This window comes from Fusarium falciforme, chromosome 5 (assembly GCF_026873545.1).
Source record: "Fusarium falciforme chromosome 5, complete sequence".
Classification (NCBI taxonomy): domain Eukaryota; kingdom Fungi; phylum Ascomycota; class Sordariomycetes; order Hypocreales; family Nectriaceae; genus Fusarium; species Fusarium falciforme.
The window spans coordinates 3929261-3948702 of record NC_070548.1 but is presented as its reverse complement, the minus strand read 5'-3'; the positions used below and the strand labels follow the sequence as shown (position 1 = coordinate 3948702).

At 54.0% G+C, this 19442-nt stretch overlaps 5 protein-coding genes across 5 annotated transcripts; 2 read left to right on the top strand and 3 right to left on the bottom strand.

Annotated features, from left to right (window-relative positions):
• Positions 1-909: 909 nt before the first annotated feature.
• On the top strand, positions 910-2757 carry NCS54_00746600 (Isocitrate lyase; the record flags this gene model as incomplete). The annotated part of the gene is made up of 2 exons (XM_053152894.1): positions 910-1315; positions 1364-2757. The coding sequence occupies 2 exons, from the start codon at positions 910-912 to the stop codon at positions 2755-2757; spliced, it is 1800 nt and encodes a 599-aa protein (XP_053008869.1).
• Positions 2758-2989: 232 nt separating this feature from the next.
• NCS54_00746500 (Hypothetical protein) lies at positions 2990-3952 on the bottom strand (the record flags this gene model as incomplete). The annotated part of the gene is made up of 3 exons (XM_053152893.1): positions 2990-3640; positions 3686-3827; positions 3879-3952. 3 exons carry the CDS (start codon positions 3950-3952, stop codon positions 2990-2992), a joined length of 867 nt encoding a protein of 288 aa, XP_053008868.1.
• A 1696-nt stretch (positions 3953-5648) lies between these two features.
• Positions 5649-7196, top strand: NCS54_00746400 (Gln-synt-C domain-containing protein; the record flags this gene model as incomplete). The annotated part of the gene is made up of 3 exons (XM_053152892.1): positions 5649-6084; positions 6132-7113; positions 7166-7196. 3 exons carry the CDS (start codon positions 5649-5651, stop codon positions 7194-7196), a joined length of 1449 nt encoding a protein of 482 aa, XP_053008867.1.
• A 632-nt stretch (positions 7197-7828) lies between these two features.
• On the bottom strand, positions 7829-9052 carry NCS54_00746300 (Hypothetical protein; the record flags this gene model as incomplete). The annotated part of the gene is made up of 3 exons (XM_053152891.1): positions 7829-7877; positions 7926-8049; positions 8101-9052. 3 exons carry the CDS (start codon positions 9050-9052, stop codon positions 7829-7831), a joined length of 1125 nt encoding a protein of 374 aa, XP_053008866.1.
• Positions 9053-13204: 4152 nt separating this feature from the next.
• On the bottom strand, positions 13205-15405 carry NCS54_00746200 (Ubiquitinyl hydrolase 1; the record flags this gene model as incomplete). Its single annotated transcript, XM_053152890.1, has 4 exons — positions 13205-14454; positions 14630-14693; positions 14752-14838; positions 14908-15405. The coding sequence occupies 4 exons, from the start codon at positions 15403-15405 to the stop codon at positions 13205-13207; spliced, it is 1899 nt and encodes a 632-aa protein (XP_053008865.1).
• Between the last annotated feature and the right edge of the window lie 4037 nt (positions 15406-19442).

Below are 19442 nucleotides of genomic sequence, written 5' to 3'. Positions count from 1 at the left end.
CGGTGAGAATTGTTATCAGGGTGATTGAATGGCGAGATTGCGAGTGAAGAATATGTTTTTGAAGCATATAAAGATTATATAAAATATCACAGTAAATGTTCTATTCAATTCAAACATTGATCCCCTTCACTCAATCTCTCTCACCCTCCCCCGGACAACAGGCACCCAGCCATCCAATCTCCCACGGGTATACCAAGCCAGGACAACCGAGGACAACCGCCACGAACCGGCTGCTGAATGCCACGGCTCAAACACACAACATCCACGGTGTCCCAGGCCAATCACGTTCTCCTTCCTGAACCGCCGTAGCTCCGTCATTGGTCAATTCGTCGTCTCGTCGGCAATGCCCCTCGTCCTTAACCAAGGCTCTGCTGACATGAACACGTTGAGAGTCAAGTACCGAGCGAAGCGTGAACCCCAAGGGCAGGGAGCCCTTTTTTTGTCTGGTTCGCCTCGTACGATCCTGGGGAATTGGAGACATTCTCTCGGCTACGGAGCTCGTGTTCGGCGACCGACGGTCATCGAAGTTGGGTCAGTGTTTGTTCATTTCTTACCTTGGATGACTTTCAGCTGTGTAAGCTAGGCTCACAGATCATGGACCCGGTATCGCAGGCCAATACATGTAGATAACAATTCCTCAAAACTATTACCGAAAAATGATAGCCAGTGGCATGTTATACCGCTTTAATAGGTTTTGTCGTGCGATATCGCTTCCATGGTGTTGTGGTTTACACAGCTTGTTGGAGCTATCACGGACCACGGTCATTATTCATCAGCCGAGCTCCATCGCTAATCCCAGCCCACCTCTTGCATCTATAACCTTCTCTACACCACCACACCCTCGTCCTCTTCCTCCCCTTCTCGACACACCCTGTCGGATTTCTGGAAGTTGAAGATTGATCCCTCAAGATGATGCGCAGAATATCCACTCGAGCTCCTCGGCAATTGCTCTCTGTCGCCTCCAAGCCCCGAGGTCCCGCCCTCTTCCTCGCCGCCCGCGCCCTGTCCACCTCGTCCGTCGCCAGAATGCCCCTCCACAGCAGCCACGCGACTCAGCCCGCCGATGCCTTCCAGCTTCTCCCCGAGTCGCAAAAGGTTGGCGAGGCTGAGGACCGTCTGTACGAAGCTACCGTCAAGGAGATTGAGGCCTGGTGGGCGTCGCCTCGTTATGAGGGCATCAAGCGTCCTTACAGTGCTGCTGATGTCGCCTCCAAGCGCGGCACGCAAAAGATTCAATATCCCAGCTCTGTCATGGCTCAGAAGCTCTTCAACCTCATTCAAGAGCGCCAGGCCAAGGGCGAGCCCATCCACACCAGTAAGCACATCTTCCAGCACCAGATATTCTCAGACTAACACCACATAGTGGGCGCTATCGATCCCGTCCAGATGACCCAGCAGGCCCCTCACCAAGAGGTTCTCTACATCTCCGGCTGGGCCTGCTCCTCCCTCCTCACCTCGACCAACGAAGTTTCCCCCGACTTTGGCGACTACCCCTACAACACCGTCCCCAACCAGGTCCAGCGCCTGGCCAAGGCCCAGAACATGCACGACCGCAAGCAGTGGGATCTCCGTCGCAAGATGACCCCCGAGGAGCGCGCAAAGACTCCCTACACTGACTACCTCCGTCCCATCGTCGCCGACGGTGATACTGGTCACGGTGGTCTCTCTGCTGTTCTCAAGCTTGCCAAGCTGTTTGCTGAGAACGGTGCCGCTGCTGTTCACTTTGAGGATCAGCTCCACGGCGGCAAGAAGTGCGGTCACTTGGCTGGAAAGGTCCTCGTCCCCATCGGCGAGCACATCAACCGTCTTGTCGCCACCCGTTTCCAGTGGGACGTCATGGGCTGTGAGAACCTCGTCATTGCCCGAACCGACTCCGAGTCTGGCAAGCTCCTCTCCTCAGCTATCGATGTCCGCGATCACGAGTTCATCCTTGGTGTCGCTGACCCCTCGATCGAGCCCCTCGCCGAGACCATTCAGGCTATGGAGGCCGACGGTGCTGTCGGCGCGGAGATTGATGCTTTTGAGGCCAACTGGGTCAAGAGCACCAAGCTCGTCAGCTTTGACGAGGCTGCCGTCGCACACATGCAGAAGGAGGGTGTCGCTCAAGCCCAGATCGACGAGTACCTCGCCGAGACGGCCAAGGACCGCGACATGGGCATCTCTCGCCGTCGCCACCTTGCCGACAAGTACACCAAGACACCCGTCTACTTCAACTGGGACGTCCCGCGCACCCGCGAGGGCTTCTACCACTACCGCGCCGGCATGGAGGCCGCCACCAAGCGTGCGCTCGCCTTCAGCCCCTACGCCGACCTCCTCTGGGTCGAGACTGGCGACCCCAACGTCGAGGTGGCAGCCAAGCTCGGCCGTACCGTCCGCGAGGTGAACCCTGGCAAGGGTCTCGTGTACAACCTGTCTCCCTCATTCAACTGGATGGCCCACGGCTTCACTGATGAGACGCTCAAGTCGTTCATCTGGGACATTGCCCGCGAGGGCTTCGTGCTGCAGCTCATCTCCCTGGCTGGTCTTCACTCCAACGCGACCATCACGACAGAGCTGGCTCGCAACTTCAAGACGGAGGGTATGAAGGCGTATGTTGATCTCGTGCAGCGTCGTGAGAAGGATCTCAAGTGTGATGTCTTGACACACCAGAAGTGGAGCGGTGCCAGCTACATCGATGGCATCCTAGGAGCCATCCAGAGCGGCAGCTCGAGCAGCAAGAGCATGGGTGAAGGCAACACTGAAGGACAGTTCCATTAGAGTATTGGGTGAAGGGTGTATAGGGTGAAGAGATGGAAAAGCATGGGTCGGAGTTAGGGCTGATTTTGTATATATCACTTGGTACCATGTGAATGCTACGAGATTATGAGCAGGCAGTGTCTTCATGCATGTTTTCACTATACTCGACGTCTTTTAAAGTCATTACATTCAATCTCATGCTATTCGTTACTAGTTCCCTCACTTTTGACCCATCTCATCAACTACCACCCGCTTACAGAGAGTCCTTGAGGGCGTTGTTCTGAGGAGGAGGGGCGGCAGGGCCCTCAGCAGTGACATAGGCCTTGGTCATGCCACCATCAACAGCAAAGTCATGACCATTGACAAAGCTCGACTCATCACTAGCCAGGAAGACAACAGCATGCGCCTGCTCAACAGCCTCACCGAACCGACCCATGGGGAAATGAACCTCTCGCCTGTGACGCTTCTCCTTGTCATCACCGAGCCAGTCCTGCAGCAGAGGCGTGTTGAGCGGCGCGGGGCAGAGGTTGTTAAACCTGTATCCCTCCCTGGCGTGAACCATGGCGAGTTCACGGGTGAGAGCGAGGACAGCGCCCTTGCTGGCGGTGTAGGCCAGCTGAGGGGTGGCAGCACCGACGAGGGCGACGACAGAGGCCGTGTTGATGATGCTGGCCTTTGTCTTTTGGTGGCGGCGGAGCGAGAGCACGGCGTGCTTGCAGCCGAACCAGACGCCCTTGACGTTGATGTTGTGGGTCAGGTCCCAGATGTTCTCGGGGGTGTTGACGGCGTCGTCGTCCTGGGCGTGCATGATGCCGGCGTTGTTGAACATGACATCAATACCGCCCCAAGAGTCGAGAGTCTCAACCAAGGCCTTGACCTCAGCCTCCTTGGAGACGTCGCATTTCTAAAGAGTCAGTGATGCTTGAGTAGAGAGTGAGGAGAGGCTTACAAAGATCTCGACGCGGGGAGCGTTGGGGACGAGCTGCTTGACCTTGGCAGCAGCCTTTTCAAGAGCAGGCTGAGAAATATCAGACAAGAGAACGGAAGCACCCTCCTTGGCAAAGAGGATGGACGTCTCAAGGCCAATGCCACTAGACACACATTGTCAGTTGTGAAGGGAGGTGAAGAGTCAAGACACCTACCCGGCAGCACCGGTGATGATGGCGTTCTTGCCGGCAAGGCGGCCACGGGTCTGAGAGTCTGTGACGGCAGGCATTTTGAAGTAAAGTGAAGAGTAGAGTAAAAACTTGGGATGAAAAGAAGACGGTGATGGACCGGGTTATTAAAGGAATTGGTGTTGTGATACAAGCAGCTGTGAGGGGCAGCACGAAAAGTGGCGGGGTCGGAGGGGGTGTCTTATCAAAGAAAGTTCGATAAGGATAGAGAACACGGAAAAGAAAGTCAGTTGATGACCCTAGATATAGACGAGAAGAAGAGCGGGAAAACAAAAAAGCAACAAAAGGTCGTCTGATATTCGCTACGCTGTTCGTTTCCGCGTCAAGTGAGGGGCATTCGATTTCCGACAACGGGGCTGTTCTTCCACGAGGCCCATATCGTTGGCTAATGCTAACTGTTGCAGCCCCTCATCGCGGCTATTGTTGACCATCTCTCCCGTACAGTGACGTCTCATACTGTATGGATCGTGACGGGAGCTTATCAGCAGTGCCATGCGGTGGGGGGATAGCAGAGACGTTGGCCGATGTAAGCGCGGTAAGCTGTCATTGCTGTAGCGCGGGATTGGCTTTGTGAGCTATCCGATACTGTGCTGTAGAGCGGAGTACCTAGCCAGTAATGAGAGCCTCTTGGATGATCACAGTGTTCTCGACGTCGCTCAATGAAGCTTCTATCAGCATCGTCAGATCCAGGGTCCAGATCTCATGCAGCATCCCTGCAAAACCCGATGTCGGCACTGGGTCACGAGACGAACTGATCCAAAACGATGTCCCAATCATCCAATGGCGGTGTCCCTCGTGCACACTGTAAGACCGCGCGGCTACAGAACAACCCCAAGATCCCGCGATAATAGATTCCCCAGGTTTATGAATTGCTTCTTTTTGAGATACAGCCGCCATTAGCTCCATTGAAGCAATGTAATCGCGGCTCCTGTCAAAGAGGCTCTGTGTGCCGGTCGGTCCGAGCTTTTTGGGGTGCCGATGCGGGGTGACGATGATGGTTCAGCGCGGCAATGCTAAATGAAGCCATCCTGGTCGCGTGGCATTTCTGGGACCTCTGCGAGATCAACGTGCCAGATCTCAAGCTATGACGCGATCTGGGCATTCCCTGTGCAACTGTTGGTTCTACAAGCAATTGACACTTATGTACCCTCTATCTGCGTATCACAGTAGATGTTCAGCCTCGTTAATACCTGTTTAACCATCGTGACCGAATCAAGCCTCACAATCTATGCCCGTCAAGTCCTTGGGCGGCACGCGCACCGAGGAGCCGTGGTCCCCCACATTTCCGCCCTTGACGTCACTGAAGCCTTATCGGTCACTCTCTGCTTATCGTAGCCGCGCTGGGCTTCACATGGATCCTAAACTTGATTCATCCAGCTGAGATACCTACCCCTCCCCATCCCGTGTCCCTCATCTTCTCCTTTTTGTCCTTTTCTATCGCGGCTTCGATCTGTTGAGCTCCATCTTTGTTGCTTTTCCCGCTTTCCCGCCCTCAACTCCACCTCAACCGCGCGCGCGCTCCTCCACAGAGAGCTTCAGCTTGAGCTTTGAGCTTCGGCTCCACGACGACTTACTTGTTTCGAGCCGACATCCCAGACTCTAAACAGCTCAACACGACTTTGTGTCATCCTATCTCCTTTAAAACAGTCGCATAATCCTCCCTCCAACATCCAACACCCAACTCTTCTCACCCTCACATACACATCTCCAGAGCTCCAAGCTCATCAACCAACCAAAATGGCCTCCGAACTCTTCCCCGACACCATAACCCCCGAAACCCTCCCTCAACTCCTCCAATCCGACGCCATGGTAAAAGTCGCCGGCGTAGACGTCGACGGCATCCTCCGCGGCAAGCTCGTCTCCAAGAAGAAGTTCCTCTCCATCGCAGAGGCCGGCTTCGGTTTCTGCTCAGTCATCTTTGGATGGGACATGCATGACAAGACGTACATCCGCGAGCTCAAGATCTCCAACGCTGAGAATGGCTATCATGATTTGCTTGCTGTGCCGGATTTGTCTACCTTTAGGAGGATTCCTTGGGAGGATAATGTTCCCTTCTTTTTGGTTGATTTTCTTGATCCTGATACCAAGAAGCCTATTTGCGCTTGTCCGCGTGGTTTGATCAAGACACAACTCGACAAGCTCAAGAGCCACGGTTACGGTGCAATGGCAGGCGGTTAGTCCCCTTTCTGAATCTACAAAGCATCAACTAACAAACATCAGCCGAATATGAATTCTACCAGTTCAAGAACCCCGACCCCTCAACATCCTCCCCAGCCGCCTACCTCCAACAGAACCCCCCACACCAGCTCCCCGCCCTGACCGAGGGCATGTTTGGCTACTCCCTAACTCGCCCCGTGCACAACCAAGAGTACTACTACGACGTCTTCAAGACGTGCGCCAAGTTCTCGTGCGACATTGAAGGCTGGCACACAGAGTCCGGCCCCGGCGTTTTCGAGGCTGCCCTCGAGTTTGGAGAGATCTCGCAGATGGCTGATCGTGCTGCGCTGTTCAAGTACGTCGTCAAGAGTGTTAGCACAAAGTATGGTATCACGCCTTGCTTCATGGCGAAGCCTAAGCAGGGACTTCCTGGAAACAGCGGCCACATGCACGTCTCCCTCGTCGACAAGACGGGCAAGAATCTCCTCGCCCGCGACACACTCGACGAGAACGCGAAGTGGAAGGACATCGCCGGCCTTTCCGACCTCGGCCGTCACTTTCTCGCCGGCATCCTCGTCGGTCTCCCAGACATAATGCCCCTCCTCGCTCCGACAATCAACTCGTACAAGCGCTTAGTCGAAAACTTCTGGGCTCCCGTGACCGTCTCGTGGGGTCTGGAGCACCGCGCAGCCTCGATCCGCCTCATCACCCCACCAACCTCCAAACCTTCAGCCACGCGGTTCGAAGTCCGAGTCCCCGGCGCCGACACGAACCCTCACTTTGTGCTCGCGGCGGTTCTCGGCTGCGGCTGGCGCGGCGTCGAGAAGAAGCTCGAGATCCCTACTCCACCGCTCGCCATGGGTCAAGATGTCGGTGGTGATGCGGACCAAGGCGAGAGGCTTGCCAAGAGTCTCAAGGAAGCTACAGCGCGCTTCATGGCCAAGGGTAGCATCGCGAGGGAAGTGTTTGGAGATGACTTTGTGGAGCATTTCGGTGGCACAAGAGAGCACGAGATTCGTCTGTACGACGAAGCTGTAACGGATTGGTAAGTCCTTCTCTTGATATCCCCATTACACTCTCAACTAACATGATTCCAGGGAAATGAAGCGCTACATTGAAACGGTCTAGTTAACCGGTGCATGGAGTTGTCATTGTTTACTGTATTGTCGATTTAGAGCGTATTTGTTGGGTACATGTCTGTACCATGAGCCATGCTTGAAACGAATTGAGACAAATTCAATCATCGGGAGCCATCCTGGGGACCGAAAGATACCCAAGAATAGCTTATATTGTTGTTCAAGAGCAGGTTATTGTCTCTTTAGACTATTGCAATCCATCGCTTGAAGTGCCGTCTTGATTGTAATTCGCAACGCTTTAACCCTGAGCTATCTACTCAAACAAGTGATCTTGCGATCCCCTCGTTATAATATCCATCATGCCCATATCCATATCCTATCCAAAGACTCCAGGGACGGTATCCATCCTGATAGATGCCTCTCCAGTATATATCAAACCCTTCCCGTGTTGTACATCCAGCCAGCAAGTAGACTCCTGTTCCCGCTTACAATCAGTGTCTGGATATCCGTGTCTCATCCAAGACGATATGCAGTAACAATACCCAAGAACACCTCCCAATGGCCATATATGCCTCGCGCATACAAGTACACCCGTCTCTTCCTCTAATACACCATCATGAATAAAGCCACAATGCCTCAACGCCACCTGGGCCAGAAACTCCGTTGAATCCTTAATCCTTGCCATCATTCGTCCTCGCTATCGTCAAATGGTTTTCGCGCCGTAATAAAAGTCCTGGTCCAAGTCAATACTGGTTCTCGAGCTTTGTGAAGCTCAACTTACACCTTGGCATAACTGCGCAGCATTGGATCCTGCACTTCCATCTTGACGCGATCAAGTAGCGCCCTCGTATCGTTTTCATTCCATCCACACATGCCAAACAGCATCATTGTCCAGTTTTCAAGGCCTGCTACCATGTTAGAACCCTGAAATTCGCATTATCGATAATGGCACATACCCGAGTCAATCATCTCGCCCAAAACCTCGCCCTTCTTTCGGTATATGGGATCCGTCCCCCAGCTCTTCACAGGCAGCCAGTCCACACGCTCCCGGATAGCTTCAGCCCCCAAATCGGCCAGCCACTCGGGCACTCTTGGCACAGGGTCAAAGTCAAGGCCCATCTTCATACACATCCCAACAAAGGTCATCTCGAATTCGAGACAGGCGGCGCCAATCTCTGGCTTCTCGCCGGCCATGAGATTCGGAAGATCGGCCTGCTCTGGGTCGACGTCGAAGAAGCGCGGGCGGATCTCGGTAAACTCGAGCTGACCTCCAGGTTTGAGATGGGCGTAAGCCGAGGCCAGCAGAGCGCCCCAGTCGCGGACACCGCCGCCCACGAGATTCCTCATATGAATAAAGTCGTACGTGGGTGAAGGCCAGGGATCCGTGGCGTCGGCAATCTCAAAGGTGACATTGGGCGGGACGTCCTTGGGTAATAGTGCGCTGCTGAGGTCAATGCCGAGTATTTCGACCTGAGGGTATCGCTGCGCCATGTCGCATGCCCACAAGCCGCTGCCGGCGCCAATGTCGAGAATGCGAAGAGGGTCTTCGAGAGTGTGTTCATCGAAAGGTAGGCGAGTTGCGACGAGGTGGCCGTCTAAGCACAACTTGAACAGTCCATGCTGCAGGGCCATGCGATGCGCCTCGGAAGCATCATTAGGTGTAAATAGCTGACCAGACCCATGGTAGGTGTGCCCGTATGCGTGGATCGGAGGAAGCGAGTCTTGGGAGATGGTCGAGTAGTTGGAGCTGGTATCGCTAAAGTCGGCGTCGTCTTCGGCGGGGCTCATATCGTCGTCAATCTGCAGGCGGTCGATCTCGGGCCACTTGTCGCTAGACTTTGGTAGATCATTTGTGGGAGCAGCAGACGGCGCTTTCGTGTGGGGATGTTCTGGACCAAGACCGGCCATTGTCGCGAGTCTAGGTTGCGACGATCGGCAAGGGGAATGAATTGGTGCGAGATGAGGTCGGAATCGTGTTCGCGATACAGAGAGGAAGCTGTATACGTGGGAGTCGTAGTCGGAAAAGTCGTATTCGTCGTCAGTCGCAAGATCGTGAGCTGTCAGCAGAAGAATGAGGAGCAAGTATTCGGAGCATGTGCGGGATCGGTCGTGATTAATAGTGGGCGCGCATCCATGGCCATGAGGAGGACCGAAGAGGAAAGGAAAAGGAAGAAGCACAAGAAAAGAGGGGATGAGGAGGAGAAAAGAGAAGAGAAGTAAAGATGGAGGAGAGGAGACAATTATTGAAAGCGGGAACTGGAACTGGAACTGGACCTCAATGGAAGCTGGAGAGTGGAGGACGGGGCCGAGTGGAGGTTGTAAGGTCCAGGATGGTCGATGCAGCGCAGTCTCTGTCCGCGGCCGCGCAGCCTCTCCCGCTGGTTACTTGCCAGCTACCGAGTACCTAGCATCGCGATAAATAACTACCAAGAACTGAAAGGCGAGCGAAATGCGGAATCAAGGCCTAACATCGGCAATGGCACACCATGTTTGCGCGCCTCAGCCCATCGCCTTCGCCGTCGCCGCGAGCCAGAGACACTCAAGAAACTCAGTGCTTCGCAAGCCCCGACACATTTGACAGGCTCCACTTTTTCTGTTCTTTGGACTTTTCTATCTGTCTCTTCCCTAATGCGGCGAAGGAAGACGCTGGTCTGCAATGTCTTTGGTACTCGCGCTGTCACATTTATTACATAGTGTTGGAAAGTACTCGATACACATGCGGGTAGACGACTTCTCCCCCTCGGAGCCGACGTGACGCATCAAGTTGGAGTCGTAGATGTTAGGAACGCGTTCACGAGCCGCACCTTGGGTCTACTCTGGTGCATCTCGGGATGACGCACTCCGAGATCCATGACATGGAGTAGGCTACTACGTATGTCTACGTCGTGCATACTCTTTTAGGGAATAACAATTCAAATCATACACGACGACATCATCACAACTCAATTGCTACTCTCCTGGACTCTTCTAGACTTTTGACGCCTCTGACGAGCCTAGACCAGACCCAGCCCCATCTCAATCTGCGACCAACAGCAAATCATCACCAGAGCCTACTCGCCCGCCCTGTCATTTTCTCTTCTCCAAGGATGGCCCGGTAGTTGCAGTGTCTCGCCCTAAAACATCCCATCCTGATCCGCATAACACGGCCTTGATTCCTACTGGCTCATGTCAAAATCTTGTCAAGTCAAAGCTTTCAATGCTACCCCAACCCACCATTTTCTCACAATATGGAATACTGTAATTAAGCACATGTCACCGAGCAAGCCCTCGCGATGGCCGAAGATACCTTTATTAATCCGGATCAACAAGATTGCAGCCCAACCTCTCCTCATCTGCTGGCCGCTTGTCAAATGTCTCCTCCCCGCCTTCGGTGGAACCTTGAATGGCTACTGCTCAAAGAGCGCGTGGCCCCCTTGTTCATCTCGGGGTTCTAGACCCAATGGTGGACCTCGCTTCACCTGGGCAAGCTTTGAGTGATGGCGTGACCTGGCATGCCGCCCTCACCTTGGCTGTGTATGCCCAGCAAATCATGTATCAGCACTGGTTGGTTCATCTTGATTTAATCATCACCGTCGTGTTTCGCCAACCCTTGATTCGTGCGCGGCTTCTGCCTCTTTCGCTAAATATCCCCATTGGCTCTTGTTCCCCGGCATCATCAGTTGCGGCATCGCCAGGTCTTGGATTAATTAACACGGCTCGGCGCGGGGCGGCGGCACGGCTCGATAGAATCAGTCATGTGAATCCTGCCAGTAATTGACTCGTCATGTTAATCAAGGGTTGTTTGGAACGAGTCAATTCCTTCTCTCGGTCACTCACCCCGATAACCGCCCAATGCACATCATCCTCTTGATCAATACGGTGTCGGTCGCCTTGTTGGGCAGCCGCCGACATGGAATCGACTCCCTCAAGCACCACCACCACACCTTGCTTGTAATTATCGCCAACCGCATACGCCTTAATTAATACGCGACGTCTTTGTCTGGACTGCGCCGCTCAGTCACAGATAACGTTGCAGAGAAAGACGGCACGACAACCCTCCGTTGCATGCCCTATCCGCCGGCTTCTCTTGCGCCGTGTCCGGTTTGTCTCTATTGGCTCTCGGTTGGGCTCGGCCTTCGGATCATCATGACGCTTCGGACGTGACATTCGTGACAGGTCGTTGCTCCACTCGGTCCTTGTCAGTTACGGGGTCCGATATTACGAGATTAAGTTACCCAAGTGGGAGTTGTATCAAACACGGCAGAAGAGCCACGCATACCTCTAAGCTTGCTCACAGGCAGGGGAGAACGAAACTCACGTTTCAAGTATCTCAAAGCCGAATATTGTCGAGTTGGAGGTCATTGTGCAATATGAGACATGTGAATTACCAGACCCTTGGCTGTCCTGGATAACAAGGTAGTCAAGAGAGTTACCCAAAGACACCACGTTTCGAAGGCACCTTGTGGGCTTGGTAACGTCCCTTTGAGATCAACTTGATCCCTATATAACTCACATGCAAACTGACCGGGCCTGGTCAGTTGTGCCAATTTCCCCAGACTGTCGCGCCTGCTGAACGCTAAAGAGGCTATCCCCATGTCTGAGTTCATGCCTTGGCCTTAACTAACAACTTAATCATCCTACATGCCGCCTTATTAAACATGAAATAGGCGCTCATGTATAACTTCATTAAGTCCCCTTGTGGTAGGCTTCTATCCACCCCCCATAGTCTGGGATAATCCTCGAAACTGCCGAGGCAGCGGAAGTCGACCGACACCTACGCATCAAGTTTCACGACACTTCGCCCAAGCGTCCACCATGCATCCATCCTGCACTATACCACGCCATGAATACATAAACCTCACTCTCGAACATCAACATATTCCGATTCTTTCCAGCCTCAGCCCACCTCCACTTTGAGCCTCAGCTCAGGCCAACCTTGACTTGCCAGGATCCTCTCACTTTATATCTACATGAAAATGGGGCCCTTCTGTTCACGCCCGTCTCACCCAGCCTGACTTGCACTTCCTCTTGCATCCCACTGCATAGATACGAGACTTCTTGGACCCACGACCCTGTACCGGGACTCTGGCTGAGACCAAGACATGCATGTCCATGTGTAACCAAAGAGCCAAGACATGATAACCACTGCCAAGGATCTCTATCTTGGACATGTCAAAAGGGGATAGACTGGACATGAGACAGAAAGCTGAGATAGTACCATGTTTATGCACACCAAGATTCCTGATATGAATGTAGAGTAGAGTAAAGGAAAACGCCGATGCTATGTCGCGGCCCATGGCCAACAAGTTCAAGGTCAAGAAGTGAGGCCTTGACCAAAAGGTAAACTAAGGTAGTAAGTAGTAGTGTAGTGTAATAGCAGTCAACACATGACCACCAGAAAATAGCTTCGACAAGTACCGACCCAATGGATCAAAGTCCATAACCGTTGCCAGAGACTGAAAAGTCCCTTTGAATGAATGCCCTTTTGTCTTGCGTGTTGAAACCCGGCCCAGAAAAGGCCCACGATCACCGCCCAGCCCATAAACAAACCAATGCAGACCAAACCCATGCCTCCCGGTAATATCCAATTCAATCAAACTCATCCAAGACATTCCTCCTCTTGCTTGCGTATCCATCATGACTTTGCGTGGTATCCCATAAGAATCCCTAACTCCATCAAAGATGAGCACCCATCCCACTTCATTCTCTCCCTCAACACGATGAGCATGCATACAAAAGGAACTCGCTGCCTCCAATCTTGCCCGGTCTGCTGACCAATGCAGAAAGAAAAATAAGATTTTCGATAAGCATCGCTAGCCTGCCCAATCGTCCCGCGAATGACCCATTTCACCCAACCTCTCCAAACTCCTGGGGTTATAACGAAACTGCCTTCCCATCCTCGTCTGCTTTCCCAGTATCTGTAGCTCTGGCTCAAAGGCCTCTTGGCTGTGGCCCATCCATTTGTTCTCATAAGCACATCGTCATAAGTCGTCTTCATGCGTAGCGTCGAGTTTTGGTGAATTGGCGCGTCTGGCGCTCCCATGCTTGGTGGTCTTGTGCTTCAACCCTTCCTCCCTAGTGCTAGGCAGAGTCCTTCTTCTTGCGTTTTCCTCCAACTCTGCCGTCGGTATGTTCGTCATCAGGACTCCATTCTTCTGGGTGAAAATCAGGGTTTCCATAGTGCGCTCGATTCCATACACTATTCTTGAAAGTATTCGTTGTCACCTGGAATGTCGGTTCAGGGAAGTTGTTCTTGCTCTCCTCATACTCAAGTTGAACCGGGCTGAATCGTATGTGGTAACCAGAACTCGGCGGCGGCATTAGGGAGCTCTGTGGGCCTAGTCCTGATGTTGCGACCATTGGGGGACTGGGACCCATAGCTGAACTGCCAGACAAGGAGGCGGGAGGCGTCGGAGGTTGAGGAGACGCCATGATGGTAGGAGGGGGCGGCGGCGCGGCTTGCGGAGTCGAGACTGGCAGTGTTTCAGGGAACGATGGCATCCACGGGCTCTGCTGCACCGGTGAGAAAGACTCAGCCACCGTACTGGCTGGGGGAGGCGGCGCCAATGATCCAAGTCCTCCAAATGCAGGGCCTGAGTTGAGACCCGGGATCATAGCCAGTGAATCAAAGTTGAGCGTAGCAAATTGGCCGAGATCTGTTTGAGTCGCTGTGATGTCGGTGTTGTGCGTGAAACCACTCACGCGGTTAACTTGCATCGTGATAGGCCCAACAGGAACTGGCGGATCTCGGTACAGGATGTCATAGTGGTTAGGTCGGAAGAGTAGGTAGATGATGGGACCGAGGGTGGCGGGATCTTGGCCGTTGGCCTCGTCGGGGAAACGATATCGGTTGACCTGGGTGCCCGGGCTGCGATCGAGGTACGCTATCTCAAGGACTTGGCCGGCGGGCTTGAGGAGGGTGTTGACGAGGGCGATGATGCCAAGATGCTCGATCTCGTGGTCCGGAATTTCGACGAACTGAGCGCAATAGGCTGGAATGCCGATGCCATCATTTACAAAGGCCTCGTATGTCGCGGCATTGCCCTTGAGGTAGGTAGCGGCGAGAAGCCGAAGGTAGTAGATCATGCCATTGGCGGAGCTGGGGTCGTTCCACTTCTCTTGCACCAACATGTGTGCCATCGTGGGGTCGTTGATGCTCTGAGCGACTTGGCGCAGAAGCCCAATCAACTCATCGGCCCAGTCCTCAAAGTAAGAGTAACCCCCAACAGTCGACAACATATGACCCATACTCAAAAGTCGGGCGGCTTCGCCCTCAATCTTGGCCTGATCGCCTGAGTCGACTAGCTTCTCAAAGTAGCTGAATCCAAGTGCTGAAGGCGAAGTGAGACGGTTAGCCAAAATCCGACATGTCACTTGTTGCTGAGACACAAACAGCGGCAGGCAGGGCAAGGGGTGGCTGCTGAAGAAGCGGAGGTGAGAGGAATGCGCTCGTGCCGGACATGTTTGGGAGCCGCGGGACGGGAAACGGGAGCGATTTTGACTTACCTCGCCAGCCACAGTTACCATCTCCTTGGATAGGTCGAAAGTGGGAGTATGTCTGGGGAAGGGTCTGCGGCATCATTTGAGGTCAGTCTCGAGGGCGACTAGGAAGGTTTCGTGGAACACACAATTGTCTTGTCGACATAGACCGGATCGGCTTTGGCGTATTCGTGGGTAATAATGTCGCTCGAGATTTTGTTGCCAACCTTAAGCCCCTGCGAAACCGGAGGTTAGCGATAATGATGCGACGGAGCTGCGATGGAGCTCCATCGAATGCGACTCGCCTCAAGAACAGGCTGGTAATCCTTAGCAGCAGCCTGCTGAGCGGCCATGTCGTGCTGGCCTTGATCCTCCATCTTGGGAACGACGACTGCGGGCGGGGCAGAGTAGGGTTGTTGTTGCGGATGCGGCGGCTGTTGGTGCTGCTGATGCCGGTGTTGAAGCCGGCGCTGCTGGTGCTGATAGTGTCGCAGCGAACGACTGTCTCGGGTCGCGGGGTTCGGCGGGGGAGAGGGGTTCGAGATAGAAGCTTGCGAGGAAAAGGGCGAGGAAGCTGGGGGAGATGTCGAGGACGAGAGTTGCTGTCGGGGGATCTGGTGAATCAGATGCGACTGAGGCTGTGGCTGTTGGTGCTGCTGCTGCTGCACCGGCGGTGGTGAAGCGTAGAGAAGTCCAGGGCCTCCGCCTCCGGCTGACACGGGAAAGGCGAAGTCCAGTTCGGGAGCTAGGCCATAGGACGCGAAGCAGGAGGAGGCGAAGGGTGTGGGTTGAGGCTGGAACATGCCTCGTGAAGGGGGAGGAGGAGGAGGAGAGAGGAAAGAGGGTAAGGTGGAGGGAGATCCAAGACTCCAGGGAAGGAGCAACCAAAAAGACTGGATGGAGGAAGATTCGCGGAAAGTGCGCAAGGCGCTGGAAACCTCAATGGAACTGGAAGCGGGCGTTGGGGAAGGAGGAATAGGCGTGGTTTTAGGTGCTGAGCGTGGCAGAAGACGGCGGACGGGCCACCTGTCGAGCGCTGGCAATGCCCTGTCCAAAGGCCCTGGCCTGGTACTCTGGTGCCCTGTCGCGCCCTGTCACGACCTGTGGATCAGTGGACGGACACCGACGTCCTCGGGTGCTGGCCGGGCTCAGATGCTCCCCTCGATGGGGCGCCGGGGGGTCACTGCAGGGATTGAGGCAGGGGTAAGCACAGGGGCTAGGGATTTTAGGACAGAGGATGGAGGAGGCGGACAGCGGGTGGACAGCGGGTGCGATGGTCTAGCGGGTGGTCCTAGTGATGGGAGAGCCAAGCTAGGAGTCAGATGGAGGCGTGGGAGCTCTTGGGAGCGTGGGAGCTAGCGGGAGAGCACCCCAGCAAGTCTCCAGCACCCACCAGCAGATAAAGCCCTCGGCCCTTGCGGCGATGGACCCGCGTATTGGTTGCGGGCAAAGAGGCGCGCGGCGGGGATTGCGGCAAAAGATTGGAAAAGCACACCCGGCGACGATGGACGGGTGAGGCTGTGGAGATTGATGAGGGAGAAGGTGAACGTGTGTGCTCGGACGTTTTTGACGGACGATGCACCACCTGAAGAGAAAAAGAAAGAAAAGGCCAGGCGCTAGGAGAAAATCCCCGGGAGTTTATGCCAATGCGACGCAAGTTGGACTTGTCAACAAGCTCCGGGAGCTCCAAGCAAGCTCTCGCTGGGCTGGCTGCAATGGGTGAAGAAAGAAAGAGGCGGCGGCTAGCACGGCCGACGGAGATGGTTAATTGCGGGAATGAGAGACGGAAGATGGTGGGTAGCACAAGAAAGAAGCTAAGAGGGAAGAGGCTTGGAGGAGGGGAGCAAGAAGTTTGAAGGCGACCGATCAGGGCGACCGACTCTTGGTGGTACAAGAAGGGGAGCCCTCTTTTTCTCTTCCAACAACGCAGCAACTGGGCACAGGATGCACGCCCCAATGTACAAAGCAGGGCCTGTGAGTGGACGATGGGCTTCACCTCCGACAGACACAACAAGCTGGGCACGCACAACAGCAAGCAGCAAGCAGCCCAAGGCCAAGGGTGAGAGAGGCACAGTTTAGCCAAGGGTTGCGTCGGGGATCCACTCGAGATGAGCACCCGGGAGCCAAGAGCACGAGGTCCAGTCAAAAGTGCCGTCGGCAACGGGGATTGGTGGAGGATTGCAGGCCTTGGGGACCATGAAGGGGGGGACCGAGGGTGAGCGATGACGATCTCCCGCTGACGATGGGATGGCCCTGCCGCTGCGACACGATTTTCGATTCGATCGACGAGGATCCAACAGGGCGCGAGGCACGCACAGGTTGCGGGCGATGGATGGATGGATGGATGGATGGATTGGATGGGTGAAAGATGCGTCGCATGCGCATGTGCGAGTGATTTGCTCCTAGGTTGACTGACTTGACAGGTGTAGCGCTGGTTCCGCTCGCGCCAGCGACAAGAGGGGGAATCAATTCGCAGGACGGCCAAGAAGTGGATTGTGCAAGGTGCAGTTGCAGGTGCAGGCAGGACAGGGCAGGGCAGTGCTTGGGAACCAAAAGATGACGATGATCTTGCCGTGATCTGTTTGATGGAAGGCGGTCGAGTCGGCAGACGGTGCAACAAGGGTGAAGAGTAAAAGAGTAAAAGAAGAGGAGGAGAAGCAAACTATAAGACACAAGAGATATAGATAGGGGGACGGCACTTGGCAAAACGTCAAACCTGAGATAGAATGCTGTATCTATCCGCCTCAGGAATTAACCAGGCCTTCAAGATTCTCCTCTGTTGCGGCGTCGTGCCGTCCGTTTGTCGGGTGTGACAAGTCGCGTGTGGGGAAAAGAGATAAAGTACCTGCTAACCTCCTCCGCCGCGTTACATACATCCCATACCATAGGTACTTTTACCTTACCTTACCCGACACAGAAGGTAAGCCAAGGCCAAATTAATTAAAAGCTGCCTGCCCCCATGGGATCATGCGTAGGCAGTTTGAAGGGGGATGATACGAGACGACGGGATGTTGGTGACGTGAAATGGGATGGCTCGAGCTCTGGGCTGTCAAACAGAAAAAAGATAAAACGGCGGCGGCGGAGCAAGACAAAGATTTCGGGTACTGTGTATCCGTCCAATCGAGATGAAACCTGAGAGGCAAAGAAAAAAAACAAAAAGCGGAAGACGGCCCGTCGAACGGGGCTCTCCCTAAAGCTTCCCGTGTCCGTCAGACGGGATTGTCTGCCGGGTCTCGTCTTGACAGCAGACAAGTTTCGAAAGTTTGTTACAAGGTGTACACCTGTCAAAGTGAGGCGTCTTTGACTTTTTCTCTTGCGTCTACACTAGCGCTTTCTTCAACGGACATAGTCGCCCGAGTAATGCATTTTGCGGTGACCATGGACCTTTTTTTTGTTGAATCGACTCGGCAGCGCAAATGGATACACCCCTGTTCATTGAAGGTATCGTGAGTGGACAAATCACGGGACACTGGAGGGGGCATCCTGTATCAACAAAGTTTGTATGATGAGATGATGATTGCTGTGTCCAAGGTCCAGGTGCCGTCGAGATGCATCCGTCAAGCGGTGATGGTGGTGAGCACGTCCCCCTCTCATCAACCTCCGCTGCAGCTCCAAAGGACCTTGTCCCTCTGGCTGTCTGTCTCTCCAGGGGCACTCCCGGTCCAGTTTCTGCAACCCCAGAGCGGTTGGGTATTGGTTGGGCTTGGTCCCAACTGATTGGCAAAAAAGAGAGGCAGGCATGGGTGCAGGAGAGCGAGAAGCACAGTGACACCACACACACCCCAACCCAGGCGCTCGGTTATTGGAGGGCCGCGATCCGATGCGCTCACGGAGCAACGTGGGCAGCGGGCAAATCCATGTGATTTCTCAAAATGTGACTCTACTAAGCAAAGAGACAGAGAAAGACAAAAAGCGCTTGGTCCTGGGTTAGGGTCCATCGAGTGATGAAGTGTGGGCGGATCTTGAGGGGCACGCACACACACGCAGCAGGGTGTCTAGTGTCGATGGATGGATAGCCGTGACGACTCTTGTGTGGACGACGGACCATGATGGAACCAGCTGTCAAACGACGCCGAGCCGCGGCAGTGGGAATAATAGTAATAAACAATAACAAGTCAAAGGCTCCGCAGAGGAAGAGTTTTTGAGGAGAAAACATGGTAGCAGCCGTATTCGTACCCTCTTTTTTTCTGACGGGAAAGATCCGAGCCTGCCCGTATGTGCGAGGAGTATGTGTCAAGCGACGCCATACAAACCATTCTCATTTTCTCTCATTCTTACGCAAATACAGTAAAGACAAAAGGTGACCCCCATCTTGATCAAAAAAGGGGGCAGAGACAGAAGAAGCATCAAAAGCTCACTCCACTTGGTCCCCATCTCGTCACACTCGCTCATCCTCAGCTCACTTTATCCAAAGTTTTAGCCATCTTGTATCCGTACCTAGTCTGATCCGCTCCCGACCCCCCCATGGCCTCCCACCTCGTGGCACACGTCGATCCCCCAAGCTAGTGAATAAAATTTCCCGTCCCCATCTTGAAAATCATTTTTTTTTTCTTTTCTTTTCCTCAGCGTGGGAGAGGCTCCGCCGCTTCTTTTTAACGGGCGTCGATAACGAAAGAGTCCCGAAACTCGGTGATGACTCCACCGCCTCTCCACTGGATTTCCATGGGGGTGTCGTGATATTTGGGGGAGAAAAGAGAACAAAAAAAAGGAGAGAAAAAGAAAGTTTAGAACCCTTCCCGCAGGTCCCTCCGGTTTGTTTGAAGCCTTTTCAGAAGGATATCCCGGCTATTCACAAAAAAGACACAGTCTCATCAAAAAACAAGACCATGATGACAGTCCA